Source organism: Arachis duranensis, chromosome 8 (assembly GCF_000817695.3).
Source record: "Arachis duranensis cultivar V14167 chromosome 8, aradu.V14167.gnm2.J7QH, whole genome shotgun sequence".
NCBI lineage: Eukaryota > Viridiplantae > Streptophyta > Magnoliopsida > Fabales > Fabaceae > Arachis > Arachis duranensis.
The window spans coordinates 33,286,747-33,305,473 of NC_029779.3; the positions used below are offsets into that span (position 1 = coordinate 33,286,747).

General features: G+C 30.5%; 2 protein-coding genes across 3 annotated transcripts; both read left to right on the plus strand.

Moving 5' to 3' along the window:
* Positions 1-3,091: 3,091 nt before the first annotated feature.
* Positions 3,092-6,140, plus strand: LOC107462451 (uncharacterized). Of its 2 annotated transcripts, none has more exons than XR_008001994.1 (7): positions 3,092-3,508; positions 3,721-3,962; positions 4,066-4,162; positions 4,887-5,070; positions 5,166-5,246; positions 5,526-5,631; positions 5,705-5,766. XR_008001994.1 is itself a non-coding variant. In XM_016081046.3 (7 exons), the coding sequence occupies exons 1-7, from the start codon at positions 3,107-3,109 to the stop codon at positions 5,774-5,776; spliced, it is 1,149 nt and encodes a 382-aa protein (XP_015936532.1). In that variant the 5' UTR covers positions 3,092-3,106; the 3' UTR covers positions 5,777-6,140. The 2 variants fall into 2 exon arrangements, 1 of the variants encoding a protein (XP_015936532.1); XM_016081046.3 differs by having other exon boundaries at positions 5,561-5,631; positions 5,705-6,140.
* A 398-nt stretch (positions 6,141-6,538) lies between these two features.
* Positions 6,539-7,447, plus strand: LOC107462452 (signaling peptide TAXIMIN 1). The gene is made up of 2 exons (XM_016081047.3): positions 6,539-6,922; positions 7,155-7,447. The coding sequence occupies exons 1-2, from the start codon at positions 6,813-6,815 to the stop codon at positions 7,276-7,278; spliced, it is 234 nt and encodes a 77-aa protein (XP_015936533.1). The 5' UTR covers positions 6,539-6,812; the 3' UTR covers positions 7,279-7,447.
* Positions 7,448-18,727: the final 11,280 nt, after the last annotated feature.

Consider the following 18,727-nt stretch of genomic DNA (forward strand, 5'->3'; position numbering starts at 1 on the left):
GTAATGAATTCTATTTTACTGAAAGATAGTTGGAACTACTTGTATATTATGACCAACCCAATAAAATGTGGTAAAGTTAGTTTTTTTAGGAGAAGCTCGATTTTTTATTGAGCCATTGCTATCAAGAAATTTTATAGGCTAAGTTCAAATTCTATCATCTTCATGCTTTCTATATCTACAAGAAAATCTTTGAAGCGGAGCATATAATGAGATTGAGTTTCTTCAATTTAGGTTCAATTTTTAAAGAATTATGTCAACCTTGAAAATGCAATTTCAAAGATTAGTTTTTGTGTTTAAATATTCTTCTTTTAAATTTTTTGTAATCTAAATATTTTTATAATATATTGTGATTTTTTAGTTTTTTGGTACGTCAATTCAATGTCATTGATGGAAATAAAGGTTAATTTAACTTTTGGACGTGGCTATTTTATATCTTGCCATATTAGATAAATAACAAATGATGAAGTCTATTTAACAAGAGGATGATTTAAATTTGTATAAATTCTAAATATTTAAGGTATAACATTATTTCAATTGATTGTCATTTTGAGATTGATTAATTAAAATCTATTTATTTATGAAAAACACTACTGTAAAAATTTATTTTATACAGATTATGTTTTTGTGGTTGAAAACAACTACACGTATATATCAACAATGTTACTAATATTATTAATAAATAATAATTTGTATGGTTTAAAATGAATATCTGTATTTTCTGTATGAATTTACATCTTTACACTATAATTGACCTTTATTTATTTGTGTCTATAAGGTTTAGGATAGCTAATATATTATTTAAATAGTTTAGATCTAATATTAGCATTTGATTATATTAGTTTTAGAAAATTTTAAATTATTACTTCAATTTATATATTATAATTATTATTTTTGGATATATTATTTTTTTATTTTGTTAATATAAATTTGTTTTCCATTTATAAATTTATTTTTATTGGCTCCCAGTATAACTAAGAAAAAAATTCAATAGTTAAATTAAAAACTATATATTGCTAACAGTAAATTATATTTTTAAATGATTAATATAACAAAAATTAACTCCTAAAAAATACTATTAATTGTACTAAAAAATTTTATTGACGTAATCAAATATCTATACAAAATAATTTAAAATATGACAAATATTTTAATCAATTATGTGAAATTGTAAACAAATAATAAATAATGACTTCATTTATGTATCATATTAAATTATTAATACACAAAAACAATTCTATAAATATTAATAGTTGCACTAAAAATTTTATTACCGTATAAGAAAATATCCATCAAGTTAAAATTTAGTTGTCCACCGAAATATATTTATATATATAAAACAATAATCATAGGTATAAAATATATTAAGTTAATAGCTACCATTAATGATTATAATAAATATATAATTATATTAATTATCAGTCATTTTAAATGTTAATTTAGTATTAATTAATTTTTTTATATTTTAAAACAGATCAAACCTATCATTATTACTATTAAATAAATTTATAATTATAATTGTCAATATTTTACGCAATCATAATACGCACCATAATTATTATTCTTACTATATTATTAGTATAAATGCATTAATATTTAAAAGAAATTAAAATTATTATTATATATTAATTAAATTATTCACAAATCATGCATAATCAAAATTATTCATTTTATTATACATTTCTAAAGTGACAATTAATTTAATTTGTCTTATTTTTTTATTAAACACAATCAATTAACGTACAAGTCCATACGTTTAATAATAATTTATAAAGATTATTGGGATTCAATCATAACTTTTTTTACAGAGTGAAAGATTTTTTAATATTAATAAAAAAATGTATAATAATACAAATATATAGATGTTGTGTTTAATCAATTGGTATTTTTTTATTGTTAATAATAGTATTTTTTATTTTTTTGTAATTGAATAAAAATTTTAATATAAATAATATTTCAATTATATTTGATATAAAATTAAAGATACAATCTATGAATATTGCAGATATAAATTAAAATTTTGAATATTTACAAAAAAAAAATATGTACACGCATTTATCATAAAAATTAAGATATTAATCTATTGTATACTATGCCTTTTTCTTTAATTAATTCAATTATTTTGTGAATTTATTTGTTTTATATTTTTATTTAGTGTTTGCATAAATTAAAAAAATATAAGCTTAAATATATCAAATAATAATAATTTTTTATTAAATAAACTTTAGATATAATTAAAAAATCAATATTTTTCATGCATTGCACACGGATACATACATTAGTTAATAATTAATCATTAAAGTAATTTTAAGAAGTAAATACTAGAAGACCAGTAATAGTTCTTATTTTTGTTTATTAGTTAGCCATTAACGTTTAAAAAGGTGGCCTAAAAATATGTTGTTGAATTAATAAACTAAAAAAATTAGATTGATAATTAAAAATAATAGTAAAAAAATATTAAATTCAACTAAGTTGGGTTAGTCTAATAGTTAACTTACTAATCTATTTTAGCAAGTGTCGGGAATTTGAATTCCATTTTGTAATTCATTGGCAAGCAAACAAACCCTTAAATAGAGTTTCGATCTGCGACGAATTGATTCTTTTCTTATTTTAAGAATTTGGTTCTTGGACACGTTCCAAACATTAAATTAAAAGTCGATTTATAATTACATTTTATACGGTATAACCAGATATCCTTTAAATATTATCCTTTATTTAGTCGTAAAAAAAAAGAGAGAATAAAAATAAATAACTTTCCTGATTTTTTGAACTGATATATAAAAATAGATTTTTAAATTAATTAAATAATAATAAATCTTTAAAAAAGCTGAATAAATGTTAAAAATTAAAGGAGAAGTAGCATTTCTCCATTTTATAAACTAGATTGAACTAATTTAAATGTTCTTTTTCTTTTTTTTTTTGTTTTAGTGGTGAGGGCACCGTATAATAAAATAACAAAAAAGGTACGGACCTGAAACGAAAGAAAAAGAAAAGAACACATTGGGCTTTGATTGAAGATCATTTAGTGGCCCAAAAGAAACCGTCCAATAGGAGTGATAGTAGTTGGTTATGACAGTTTGAGAGGAAAGGAAGTTGGTTAATGTGATGAATGATGCGTCTGAGAATCCTCCAAGGGATGCAGGTCTCAGCCCCACACTATTGTCACTGTTTCCTTCTCTCTCATTTCCAACGCACTTCCTTTTCTTCGTGCAAGGTTACACCTTGGACTGGTCTCCAAGCATGGAGGGAAAGCCCTCTCAATCACCACCGTGCCTGGGGCCCACGCGGCCCGATACCCGACCCCGACCCCGACCGCGACCCTCTCTTCCACACCGCATTTCGGGAAGCGACTACCTTGGCTGAGCTTGGTTCCATTGTTCTCTCAACCACCGATCCTGTGGCCAAGTCTCAACTCTCTCACTTGGCTTACTCCACGTGGCGCCTCCACAACCTCCCCCTTGGCCGTTCCCAACCACCACCTAAACCCGCCAGACCCCGAAATCCTAAATTGGTTCGCTTCCCATCTTTCTCTCTATATTGCATGCTACCTGTTTGTTTTAATTCCCCTGTTAGCTTTCTCGGTGCAAATTTACTTTCATTATTAGGCCATGTTAAGTGTTAGCTGCTTTCATTATTGTTCAACAGTATAGCGAATTACTACAAGCATTTGTGCTCCTTTGTGACGATGTGTGGATTATGAAGTTCTTCTTCCTTTGATTTAAGGTTTCCCCTAAGGAAATTCCTGCTCCCAAGGATTCAGGCTTGCCTCTGAATGCTTACATGCTTCATAATCTTGCCCATGTGGAGCTCAATGCTATTGATTTGGCTTGGGATACTGTAGTTCGGTTTTCTCCCTATAGTGATATTCTAGGGGAGGGGTTCTTTGCTGACTTTGCTCATGTTGCTGATGATGAGAGTCGTCATTTCGCATGGTGTTCACAGAGGCTTGCCGAGCTGGGTTTTAAGTAAGGGCTTGTGGTTGTTTGTTGTTACTTCATTTTGTTGTCTAGGACTCTATTCTCATTGATTATGCTGATTTTCTGCTCTCATTTTTTACATTTAAACTAGATATGGAGATATGCCAGCTCACAATTTGCTTTGGAGAGAATGTGAGAAATCATCTGACAATGTCGCTGCACGTTTGGCAGTGATCCCACTAGTCCAGGTACCTTTTTTGCCACCTCAATCTTCCTCTAACGTGAAATATTTCTGGCTTTTTGTTGGTACTATTTGATGAAAAACTACTTAATAAATTTCATAATGCAGCCTTTTTCACAAATCTATCCTCTTTGTTAATGTGTATCATGCCTCTATTATAAAATATGTGACGAGAAGTCTGCCACGAGCCGGTTTAAAATTAAATTCCATGGTACACTGCATTTTTTTTACTGGCCACTACTTTCATGTGCAAGTTGCTTAAACATCATTAATACAAACATTTGTTTTTGGCTCATATATTGATTCAAATTGTAGAAGCGCAAATGACTTATGAAGTTATGAGCTTCATAAATATTTGTCTTAGTCTAGAGGATTTGTGCTATTCAAACTATGATAGTAACCACAGATTACATAGACAATATAAATCAAGATATACGTGTATTGATAGCACTCAGAAGACTGATATCAATGCAATATCAGTTTAAGAAGGAGAAAGCAGTATGAGTATGATGATTGACATGAGTTGACCATCATTCTTTTGCACTAGTGGTTTGCATTTTGCTTATTGAATTTTATAAGTAACTTTTCACTAGCGTTTCTTAGAAAGGCTTCAGGTTTCATAAGTTGCCTTGAAGTGATCTCTCTGTGTCACATAATACAGGGATAGAAGAAAAGCTATGCATTATGATTCTGATTTTATAAATCATAAATCTATGTTTATTGAATCGTAGGAGGCCAGAGGACTTGATGCCGGGCCACGCCTAGTGCAAAAACTGGTTGGCTTTGGAGATAACAGGACTTCTAAAATTGTAGCAAGAATTGCTGATGAGGAAGTTGCACATGTAGCAGTTGGTGTTTACTGGTTTGTTTCTGTCTGTGAAAAATTGGGCTGTGCCCCAGACTCCACATTTAAAGGTTGGGAAGCCTGTCTAATTTCACCGTGTGTGCTTACTTGGATAGATATTAACAACACACAAGCTTCAACATCATCTTTTTCTGTAACCATGCAGACTTGCTAAAGGAATACAATGTGGAACTAAAGGGTCCCTTCAACTATAAAGCTCGTGCGGAAGCTGGCATTCCCCGTGATTTTTTGGTCAGCTGATTGGCTTTCTGTTTGAATCTTGAAACCCATGGTTTGGGCCAAAGCTGTAAAGCTGAAACCATGGTTTAGAAATATCCAATCAAAAAACCAAACATACTATTTGAGTTATGTTAGTCTAACTAGACTCTAAAAACTAGCTTTAAGAGGTGTGAATTTCCTAGTACTTATAAATACTATATCTATTGTGAATTACGATTTATGACCTATCCTTAAACAATATAACACCTCTAATACACACTGTATGCTTTCAATGTTCATGGCTTAAGCGGGCATAGAATATAGCTTAAATTCTCCTGTCTAGGTATGATGCATCTACAACTACAAGCGATCAGGACAAAAACGATGATGGCAAGAAAAAGCAGCTGTCAGCTGTAAGTAACATCCATCTTTGGCTATTCCTATCCTCTTGGCTTAATGTTGATGCAGCAGGACTTATTGTCACAGGTTTATGAGAGGCTGGCTTCCATCATTGCTATGGAAAGTGAGAATTCAAGTTTGAATAGGCCACCTCAATAGTAATCTTGGCACAATATAAAATGAACTATTTCTTTCTTCAGCCGCCAAGATGTGTTGGAACTAGCTACTAAGCCGCCAACAGTGTCATATAATTTATGCACTTTAACTGATGAACTTCCATGATGCAATTCTTTCATCAGCAAACATTGTTTGACTGATATTCCACGTGTCCATCCATGATCGTTGAGAATTGAGAAAGCATAAGCAAATGGGGGAACAGGATTATGATTTCACTTTGTTTATGTTCCGTTACACCAGTTAGATTATGATGTAAATAACAATTTTATAAAGGTCTTGGTTGTTGGAGCAACATCTTAGTGGAGAATGAAGTCAATGACTAACACTAAGTCCGTATTATTTGTTTTCTGAGTGCCGTGTGCATCCAAAGGTCCTTATTCTTTTGTTAAAGCTTTGGTTAATTTTAGATGTGAGGAGGCAAAGACTATATAAACTCCCATAATCTTAAAAAAACACAATTTAATAATGGACTTTAGGAAAAGGGTTTATACTTATATGCTTGTATAATTGGCAGGTAATAGAACAAGCCCTGGGTGGCTATTCTAATTGCAAAAAGATTTGTACACACAAATTATTGAGAAAAGGACCAAAAGAGAATCTCTTAAAAGCCAATATGAGCTGCACAAGATTCTTGTAGCTATCAAGTGAAACGTGTCAAATACGCGACAAAAAGAAAAAACAATTATGAATGAATTGTTAACAATTTATCAAAAAATAAATATAAAATGTACGCTATAAAATTCAGGGACCCGAATAGGTTTCCAGAGACAGGGAAATATTGTACTCGAGGGTAACAGATTTCCGGAAAATTTATCACTTTCCTTTCCTGGCAAATTTGCTGTACTAGCCACATCATTTGACTCCAATTTGCTTTTACTTGAAGCCAGAAATAAACGTGTCTCTCTTTTCTTCCCAAGCATAACATAAATTGTCTAGCTACACCTACACCTACACCTACTTATTTTCTCAGACATACGAGAAAAGAAAAGAACATCATAGTAGAGAACAAATAAAAAAAATGTGCAACAGCGATGGCGAGTGCAGGCCCTTGGGGTTTCTATTGGGTCTCCCCTTTGCCTTTCTCTGCCTCCTCATCTCAATCGTTGGTCTTGTTATTTGGATCGTTGGGTAAGATATTCCTCTTTCTGTCTCTGTAAAATTCTTCACTTTCATCAATTTCAATTATCATACAATTTTTGTTTTTCTTAAAATAGAAAATTGATGACATGGGTTTGTGTGATTTCTTTACATGTGAAATGGGTTTGGATCTAATTGCATGATTATGCTATAAGAAACGAAACTTCAATTGATGCTGAATAGCTGATATGTATTTGTATATATGTACATGTGTGTGGTGCAGATTGTTGTTGACATGCATATGTCCGTGCTGCTTGTGTGTGACGATTATAGTGGAGCTTGCTTTGGAATTGATCAAGGCTCCACTGCATGTTATGGAGTGGTTCACCTCTCAGATTCCCTGTTAAGTGAACAAAGTTTTAGATTTGTTTTTTGATTCTGTGTTGGTTTCACTTTCCCCCTTTATCTTCTTTTCTGTATTTTGGGTATGAGAGTTTGAAACTCCATGTTACTACTGATTTATTGTTAATCTGCGTGGTATCTTGTTCCTGTAAATTGACCAGTTCGTTCTTGGTAGATTTTTTTCCTGCATATTTATATTAATGAATTGAGATTATTGTTTTGGAAGAACTTGATCACTATTGCCTAGATATTTACTGTACTATATTAGGAATTTGAATTAGATTTGTAATTTGGAACTGAAACCAAAGTTGTGAAAGTTGAAGAACCTCTAATGGATTTGATTGTGTCAACAATTATAAAAGATAAAGATGACTGGAAAGATTGCCATTTTTTCTACATCATGAGTCCATTGTCAACAACTCAACTATGTTGTGCCGAGTGGTGCCATCACAGAACTTTGTCTCATGACTAAGAACTTTACACAAAAGAGTCTCGTTGTTGTTTTGGCACTTTTATTTTAGTACATGGCACTTTGTCTTTTACCTTTTCTCTTTTAACAAATGATAAATAAACAAAAGGATAAGCTGGAACCATTGACCTTTCCATAATTTAAATGTAAATAGATCCTTCCTGCTTCCTTCCCTGCCAGTAAGGCAACTAGATTAGTTAAAATTGGCTTGGGAAAATTTGTATGAGGTTGGTTTATTTTTTTTTTTGGGTAAACTACCAAAAGTACCCGTAAAGTTTACGAAGACTAATAAAAGTACCTATAAACTAAGAAAATTAAGGTTTAATTACTCTGTTAGTCCCTGTAATTTCACCAAATTTTTAATTAGGTCACTATACTTTTTTCCCTTTCAATTAGATTCCTATACTATTTTTAATTTTGTAATTATGTCCTTTTCATGTTAAAAATATTAAAATTAACATAATATTTTTACCAAAATATATGCGGTCAAAGATTTAATTAAGTTTTTAATTATAAATACATTCAATTTGCGAATAAATATTCAGTTAACTCTAATGTTTTTACACTAAGAAGGACTTAATTACAAAATTAAAGCAATGTAGGGATCTAATTGAAAGGGAAAAAAGTATAGGGATCTAATTAAAAATTTGGTAAAACTATAGGGACCAACAGAATAATTAAACCGAAAATTAATGTTGTACCTATGGAAGATGGGTTTCATACGACAAAAGTATCCAAATCCTAATTATTTTTATTTTTTAATAAAATTTTCAAACTATCTCCACCCTCAACCTCAACTCACTTTTCCAACCTTTCATAACCCAACCTGCATCTTTAAAACCCTTGTCATGGAGTCCAAAACTACTCCTACAATAGACCAGGCCGAAATCAATAGTGGTGGTGGAGGACCTCGACCAGTTCCTAGCAGAGAAATCTAATATAACGAGTTCTTTCCCATTTCTTTTACCACCTTCACACAAAAAAAGCTTCCCAAATTAAGGGAAAAAAAGGAGAAAATAACTCTCAAATTAAGGAAAAAAAGGAGAAAATAACTGAAACAATTCAAAACTGTTCCTTTATGGTTCTTTCTCTTATTCTTCGTTAGTATTGGTTGATTCTGTTGTTAATCTTAGCACTGTAATTTTCTGTTGCGTTACTATTCAGAGTTCCCACCATAAAGATTCATTTCGTCTATCTCTGAAAGCGCAACATCACCATTCAATTTGGTGTCGGCGCCACAGCTGTCGCCGGAAAGAAGCTCCGTCTCCTGCCGCACGTCTTCGGCCGCGTCCTGGAACTCTTGTTCGGTCCGACGTTGATGTTGCCATCGAGGAGGTCTCCGATTGTTTTCGCTTTGTCACTGAAACAAAAGAGGTTTGAGGCGGCGGAGGCGGCGGCAGCGATGACACCAGCAACACCAAAGTGCAAGAGGGTGCCAACGAGGGAGGCTTGCGTGAGAGAGTGGGTGATGCTCTACGGCGAGCTAAAGGTCTTTGAGATGGCCGAGGAAGAGCATGGAGACAATGAAGAGGGAGTAAAAAATGAAGGCTGTGAATGTGATGGGGAAGGCCATGAGAAGGAGGAATTTGTAAGTATAATACCCACTTATATTGGCCCTAGGATCACTCACTCATATAAATGACGCTATCATGTTTTTCATCTCTTAAACTCACTAACGCTCATAATACTAAGGAGAGAATTTCTAATATTTCAAAACATATTAAATTTCATTTATGGAACACACATACAATACACAAGGCATATGTGCCTTTATATAGGCAATGCTTCCTACTAAAATAATAATTTATGAATCACAAATCAATTTTGTAATGACTACCATGCTATGAGTTGTCTTCATGAATCTTCCTTCAACTTATATTTATGTAGTTTCTATAATCTTCTAATTTAGGTTGTTTGGTCTTCAATTTCAATTCAATTTGATTTTGAATTTCTTCAATGTTGTAGAATGTTATAATTGTACTATTCTCTTCAATGTTCTTAAAAAATCTTCAAACTTCCAATATGTTAGTTTTTAGCAATATCTAGCAAATTGATGATTATTGTATTCAACTAAAACTTTGCTTCTTCTTTGACCATTTTGACTTCAAAAACTCTTCATGAAAATTCTAGTGATGCAAGTTGATTTATAATGAATTAACATTGCCTCCCTTAAACCAAGCTTGCAGAATTAATCATTCCAAGCATCTTCTTCAATTTGTAAAATAACTCTGTCTTCAATGGCTTTGTAAAGATATCTGCAACTTGTTCTTCAGTTGGACAGTACTCGATCACAACTTCTTTTTCATTCACCAACTCTCTGATTTTGTGAAATCGAATATCAATATGCTTTGATCTTCCATGGAATACTGGATTTTTGCAAAGTGCAATAGCTGACTTGTTATCGCAAAATATTGTTGTTGGAGTATTTTGTTTCTTCGTACAATTCCTCAAGAATTCTTCTTAGCCAAACTGCTTGTGTTGCACAACTTGCTACTACTATATATTCTGCTTCTGCTGTAGATAGTGCTACTACTGGTTGTTTCTTTGACGACCATGAAATTGCACCAGAACCAAGATGAAATACAAACCCTGAAGTACTTTTTTCTTGTTTCTATATCTCCGGCCCAATCACTATCAGTGTAGCCAACAAGGTTTACTTCATTAGTATTTTCATAATAAATTCCATCATTTAAAGTACCTTTGATATATCGAAGAATTCTCTTTGCCGTTTGCAAATAGTTAGTACAAGACTCCTCCATAAATCTGCTAAGCAAACCAACTCCAAACACAATATCTGGTCTAGTTGCAGTCAAGTACCTTAGACTTCCAATCAAACTTTTGTAATATGTAGGATTTACTGCTCCTCCTTTATCTTCTCTCAGCAATTTGAACTTCTCTTCGACTAGAGTAGAAACTGGCTTTGAATGTTCCATTTAAAATTTCTTCAAAATATCATTTGCATATTTCTTCTGAGAAATGAAAATTCTATCATCTCTTTGAACTACTTCAATGCCAAGAAAGTAAGACATCAAACCCATATCTGTCATTTCAAAGTGCTTTATCATAGCCTTTCTGAATTATGCAATTATCTTCAAATTGTTGCCAGTAAAGATTAAATCATCAACATAAAGGCACACGATCAAGATATCTCTAGGTTCAACGAACTTGATATAAAGAGTATGTTCAAATGGACATCTTTTGAAACTATTCTGAGTAAAATAAGAATCAATCTTCTTGTACCACGCTCTTGGTGCTTGCTTTAACCCGTACAAAGCTTTATTCAATTTGTAAACTTTATTTTCTTTTCCAAAAACTTCATATCCTGTAGGTTGCTCAACATACACTTCTTCTTCTAAAGTGCCATTTAGAAATGCAGACTTAACATCCATTTGATGTATCTTCCACTTATTTTGAGCCAAGAGTGAAATAATCATACGAATAGTGTCTAATCTAGCAACAGGAGCAAATACTTCAAAGTAGTCGATACCTGGTTTTTTTTTGTATCCTTTTGCAACTAATCTTGCTTTGAAACGATCAACTTCACCACTGGGTTTGTACTTAGTCTTGTAAACCCACTTTACTCCAATCGACTTCTTATCTGCTGGTAAATCTATCAGCTCCCATGTGTCATTCTTTTCAATGGCATGAATCTCCTCATCCATTGCTTTCTTCCAATTGTTATCTCTAGAGGCTTCTTCAAAGTTTAACGGCTCACAATCTGAAAATAGAGAAAAATTTATGATTTTTTCATCGGACAGATCGTTGTCATTGCCAACTTCATAATCTGCTAATCTAGCAGGTAGTCACTTCTCTCTTTGAGGTCTTCTAGATGATTCTGGTTGCTTGGTTGCATCAGGTTGTCTTTCTTCTTCATCATCACATGTATTTGAAATTATAATCGGATGCTTTTCTGTCTTTGTGTTCTAGTCCCATATGTCTTTCTTGTCGAACGTCATGTCTCTGCTGATGATCACTTTCTTTGATACTGGATTGTATAACTTGTATGCTTTTGAGTCTGTGCTATAGCCAATAAAGATACACTTCTCGCCTTTGTCATCTAACTTCTTCCTTAATTGATCTGGTACGTGGGCATAAGCAATACACCCAAAGACTCTGAAATGATGAATGGAAGGCCGCTTTCCACTCCAAGCTTCCTCTGGTGTTTTATCACGAACACTCTCTGTTGGACATCTGTTTAAAATATGAACTGCTGTTGCAACTGCTTCTGCCCAAAACTCTTTAGGCATTTATTTTGACTTGAGCATGCATCTGACCATATCCATGATGGTTCTGTTCTTTCTTTCAGCAACTCCATTTTGTTGAGGAGTGTATCTAGTTGTTAGTTGGTGTTGAATTCCGTGTTGCTTAAAGTATTCTGAATACGCAAGATATTTTGTTCCTTTGTCTGTTCTGAGAATTTTGATTTTATAGCCACTTTGTTTTTCGACAAACGCCTTGAATGTCTTAAAGGCATCACATGCTTCTGATTTCTGCTTCAGAAAGTATACCCATGTATATCTACTAAAATCATCAATAAAAGTGATAAAGTATCTGCTACCACCATTACTTGGAACTTCTACAGAACAGAGATCTGAATGCACAATTTCAAGTAATCTTCTAGCTCTCCATGACTTTCATGTAGTAAATGGATATCTGTGCTTCTTTCCCAGTTGACAAATCTCACAAACACAATTGGGAATATGAATCCGTGGTAGACCAGAAACAAGTCCTTTTCTTGATAGGTAGTTTAGGCCAGAAAAATAAAAGTGCCCAAACTGCATATGCCACAACCAGTTATCATCAAGTATCACATAACTCATGCAAGAGGGATTAACATGTTGAATTTTTAACGGAAACATTCTGTCTGAAGTCATCTTTGCTTTATCAATGAACCTTCCATTGTTGTCAAATACAGTGCAATATCCATGATAAGTTATCATCTTATATCCCTTCTCAGATAATTGCTCCATACTCAGTAAATTGTAATCAAGTTCAGGAGCATAAAAAACATCAGAAATATAACTCAGAGAACCATCTTTCAATCTAATTGGTATGTTCCATTTTTCTTCAATAGGGATCTTTGTACTATTACCAAATTTCAATAATAGTTTAACTGAATCATCTAATGAAGAAAATAACTCCTTTCTACCAGATATATGATTACTGCAAGCATTATCCAAGTACTATATATTTTCATCTTCAGCACACGAATTACTTGTAAAAAATAAAGTCTGAGTACCCGGATTGTCATTAGTATTTTGATGCTGATTTTCTGCAACGTGTGCTTGATTGTTATTCACCATTTTGAATTTGCAATCTGCTGCTTTGTGTCCATACTTTCCACAATGAAAGCAATTGAAATTGGTTCTTTCTTGATAAAAATTACCTCATCTTCTTCCTCGGTTGACAGACTTCAAATTCGTTCCACCTCTTCCTTGATTAGGTGGTGTAAAATTATTGTAACTTCCTTGGTTGTAATTGCCACGACCTCTACCTCTGAAACTTCCTCTGCCTCTACTTTGAAAATTAAAACCACGACCTCGTCCTTCTTGTGTACGGCTTGATTCTGCAACGTTGTTAAAATTCACTCGGCTTTTCAAGGCTTCCTCGGTTGATTTTTCCGATTTCTCCAGTATTCTACTGATGTGGCTTTCCATGGTTCCTTGCAACTCTGCAATCGTCATGGTATCCATATCATGGGACTCCAGTATCGTAGTCACCACATGGTCATACTTCATCGGCATGGTGCGAAGAATTTTCTCCACTAATTTGCTATCGGGCATATCTTCTCCATAGACTCTCATCTTATTGACAAGGTCTATAACACGAGTAAAATATTGCTCAACAGTTTCTGAGCTAGACATCTCATACCTTTCATATTCTCTTCTCAAAGACTGTAGCTTTGCTTTCTGAGCTTTATCTACGCCTTTGTATGACAGCTTCAACGTGTTCCATGCTTCTTTTGCACTTTTGGCATTTACTATTTTGCCAAACACCGTATAATCTACTCCTTAATGAATTTGAGATAGCGCCAATTGATCTCTCCTTTGTTGGGCAGCATCTGCTCCTTCTTGCAAACCCGGTTCAATGAAGTTCCATAAGTTCTGGGCCTTCAAATGGGTAGACATCAAAGTCTTCCAATAACTGTAATCAAGTTTCCCATCTAACTTGGGACCGGACCACACAATGTTAAAAGTGTTTGCCATACCAACTCTATGAATAAACAACTATGTGAGAACTCTCTCACACCTCACAAAGTCTCAAACACCAGACGCTGGATTAACCAGCTCTGATACCAACTGTAAGTATAATACCCACTTATATTGGCCCTAGGATCACTCATTCATATAAATGACGCTATCATATTTTTCATCTCTCAAACTCATTAACGCTCATAATACTAAGGAGAGAATTTCTAATATTTCAAAACATATTCAATTTCATTTATGGAACACACATACAATACACAAGGCATATGTGCCTTTATATAGGCAATGCTTCCTACTAAAATAATAATTTATGAATCACAAATCAATTTTGTAATGACTACCATGCTATGAGTTGTCTTCATGAATCTTCCTTCAACTTATATTTATGTAGTTTCTATAATCTTCTATTTAGGTTGCTTGGTCTTCAATTTCAATTCAATTTGATTTTGAATTTCTTCAATGTTGTAGAATGTTGTAATTGTACCATTCTCTTCAATGTTCTTCAAAAATCTTCAAACTTCCAATATGTTAGTTTCTAGCAATATCTAGCAAATTGATGATTATTGTATTCAACTAAAACTTTGCTTCTTCTTTGACCATTTTGACTTCAAAAACTCTTCACGAAAATTCTAGTGATGCAAGTTGATTTATAATGAATTAACAGAATTTGAGTGCAGTGGAAAAGGAGTGATTTGAGTGCGATGAAAAAGGTCAGGGAAAGGCCAATGGAGCTATGAGAAGAAAATAAGGGATTTGTAGCGGTGGGAGTTGAGGTCGAAGATGAGAGTAGTTTGAGAATTTTATAAAAAAAATCAATAAAAAATTAGGGTTTGGATACTTTTGTCGTATGAAACCCATCTTTCATTGATACAACGTTAATTTCTTTAGTTTATGGATACTTTTGTCGGTGTTCGTAAATTTCATGAGTACTTTTGGTATTTTTTTTGGGACCGATTAAATACTCCTTATAACTCTTGGAGCATCGAAACTCCACAAACAGAATAGTAAAAAAGTTGTATTTTATTTGTTTTTATCATTATTATTTTCATTTATTTTTGTGTTGGGCTAGTATACTAAAAACAAATGTTTTTGTGCGGCAAAAAAATTCTGAACCATTGTCAAATCAGATTACATTACTTTATTTTGAATTGATATTAGATTAGGATTTTTTATTTTAATAAATAAAATAATTATAATAATTACTGAAATAGATAAATTAAAAGATTATTATCAAAATAAATAATCTTCTCTTATTTTGTTTATACTGTAAATGGAATAATTTTGCATGTATCTCATTTACACTGTAAACGAGATAAGGTTGGGAGACGTCTGTACCACCAAAATTGCTCAATATTAAACTCTTCAACTCCGACAACGTATTTACACGCTGAGTCCGTAACAGTATCGAATTCTCACACTCAAATATCACCATGTTATCGTCATTTCTCATACGACAATTGGGGTAAACACACAACTATGTACACGCTGTTGATTACTGGCCATTGTTACCTTGTTTTTGTGAGAAAAACGGAAAAAACTAAAAAATAAAAAAATAAAAATATTCTTTTAGAATTAATATTAAAAAATTAAAATATTTTTTAAAAGTAACTGAAAATTTAATTTAATTTCAAAAAGAGTAAAATAAATTTGTAATAAAATTTAAAAAGACAAAAATACTCTTTTAAAATTAGAGTTATTGAATTATTTTTAAAGATTAAAAATTTATATTAAATTTAAAAAGATAAAAAGTACTCTTTTTAAAGAGTAACGTTAAAACTTAAAAGTTTACAATATCTATTTAGTATTTATCGTCTTTAAATGTTTTAAAAATTAAAAATTTGTCCTAAATATTAAAAAATTAAAATATACTATTTAAGATTAATTTTGAAATGACCAAAATATATTTTTAAGATTATTATTGTTTAATTAAATTATAATGTTAAAATTAAAATTTGATTTTTAAAAGATGACAATACACTTTTAGATAATTTTAAAATGACAAAAATATTAGTTATTCAATCAAAGCTATTTTATTAATTTAAAAGAAGAAATTTGTATTTGGCTTTAATAGATCCAAATACATTATTTAGTATTCATTGTAAGGTTAAATTATTTTGTCAGTTTTTATAATTTCACTAAATTTATAATTAAGTATAAAAGTTTTCAATTAAATTCTTACACTATTTTAAATCTATCTTGTAATTAGATCTTTTCTGTGCCAAACTCAATAAAGTTAAATCCAATCGATCTGATTTAATTATATTAAATTTTGTACCCGAATATATAAATATTTTTTTTCTAACCCTAATCTTATTTCAACCATCATTCATTTTTTTTTGTTGTAGAATTTTTTTCTAATTCACTAATTAAGAGTATTTACAGGTATGGATAACCCAATTACTCGTCCAAAATTAATCCAATCCGATTATACTGATTTTTGACCCAAAAGATAATCGAGTCAGACCACCCTAAACTTCACCTTAATTGGTTCGGATATTAGTTCTGGGATAATAGAATTTGAACCAACCCAATTATCCAATTAGTTTAATATTAATTAGAATAATTAAATAAAATATTTTTAAATAATATATACACAATTTTATCTCCCAATCTTAGGGTATTTCAAATAATAATAGTTATTTAAATTTGAATTATTACTTTCTTTCATTATTATATTACATATTTATGGTATTTAGACATTTTTTAAATTTTTTTAATTTCAGTTTTAGTCGGATACTACCCAATTACCAAAAACCAATCTAATCTGAGTTTAATGGATTTGGATTGATTTAAGTCCACTTAAAAAAAAGTTTAAATATAAACCAATTAAATTTAATTGGTATGATTTTTTTTTTTTTTGAAATCTGAACCAATATGATTTGTGAATACTGTTGTCGCTAATGATAAATGTAGAGGTTGATTGAGCAATCTACATAAAAACTTGGGTAAAATTCTTGAGATATTAATTTAAAATATTATTCTATAACTACAAGAATATGATAATTTTGTTTGTGATATATCTCAATTAAAAAGTATGTTATTTAATGTAACTAATTTCTAAATTCTAAATATATAATCCCATAGTGATTTATGGGACTTGATTTGGAATCAGATTCAAGTTAACTTACAACACTTAAATTTATGATGAGTATGATGTAATAATGTGTAGTATTTATGAGGTAATTAAAAATTCTGTTTTTTTCTTTAATAATTTGATCCTAATTCTAGAAATTTTTATTCTATTTTTTTGAATTTCTACTTAATTCTCTATTTATTGATACAAATTCATATCAAATACTTAAATACTATTTATATTTTTTAAGGACCAAAATATCTTTTGTCAAAGTTAATGACTGATTTATATAGATGAACAACGTAACTAGTCAAACAAATAATATCATAATTAGTAATAAAATTTAATATCTAGATAATTTTACTGAATTAAACCCTAAACTTAATAGTTCTTTGGATTAATGTCAAATTAACAAACTTCATCTCAAATTCTTTGTTAATTGAAAAAAAAAATCAAAATTGTTAATTCCTACTAACTATTTGATATCTCATAATATGCTAAATTAGTAAAGAGCACCTTAAATCAAAATTAATATAATGAATAGACAAAATAAAAATGTTAGCAATAATATATCAACAAAAAATATAATTATTTATGTAATTAAATTTATTTATTATAATTTATCAAGTTAATCAAAATATAATTTTAGTTATTATCACTAACGTTATTATAGACATTTTGTTGGATAACTTTCTATTTTACATTTTAGATATTCATATATTAAAATTAAATTATAAAGTAAAGTTAGGAAAATCAAAATAAAGCGTGATCCATAAATTATATGTGTACAATTATACAAATATAAATTTTATGTTGATTAGGAGTGACAAAAGGTCAGATAATTTGCCAAAAGTCTGTAGCTTGACTTGTGTTTGGCCTGACCTAACTTGACCTATTATAAAATAGGCATAAACTCAGATTCTTATAAAAGTCTTATTATGTTAATAGGTCAGGTCTAGGTTCACTAATTAGTCTTATTGGCATGTCAGGCCTGTTTGGGTCTATTAATACATAATTATATATATAAATAATTTTTTTTATTATTAATAAAATTATGAGATAAATAGTTTTGTATATTTTAAATATTTTAAAATTTAAATTTTTTTATAAATATTAAATATGACATATTACATATAAATATGTTTATTAATTTTTTTTAAAATAATATTTTTAATTTTATATAAAAAAATTATCAGGTCTTTTAACAAGTTTTAAGTCAGACAAGACTAAATAACAGGCCAGACTTAGTACTTTAAAAAAAGTTTATAACAGGTTGCAGGTCAGACTCAAATCAATTAACTACATAACAGGTCAGACCTGTTAAGAGCAAAGTTAGCCTGACCTAACCTATTTTTACCTCTAATGTTGATGCATAAATTATTAAAAGTAAATGCACCATATATATAGAGCTTAATTTGTATGTGCTGCAGAGAAGATAAAATATGAAAATAAATTAATTTTCTTAGTATGTATTAATTGGTTAACTTATATTTTATCTAATAATAGAACATATTAAATTTTTAATAGTAATCATAATTGTCATTTATTAAAAATATAGAGTATAAATTATAATTAATATGTTTGTAATTTTTCAAAAAGAATTCATTTTTTTAATATATATTAATTGTTTAATGATCCTACCAATACATATATGTTTAACCAAATTAATATAGGATTAAAATAATTTTTTAATAAAATTTTAA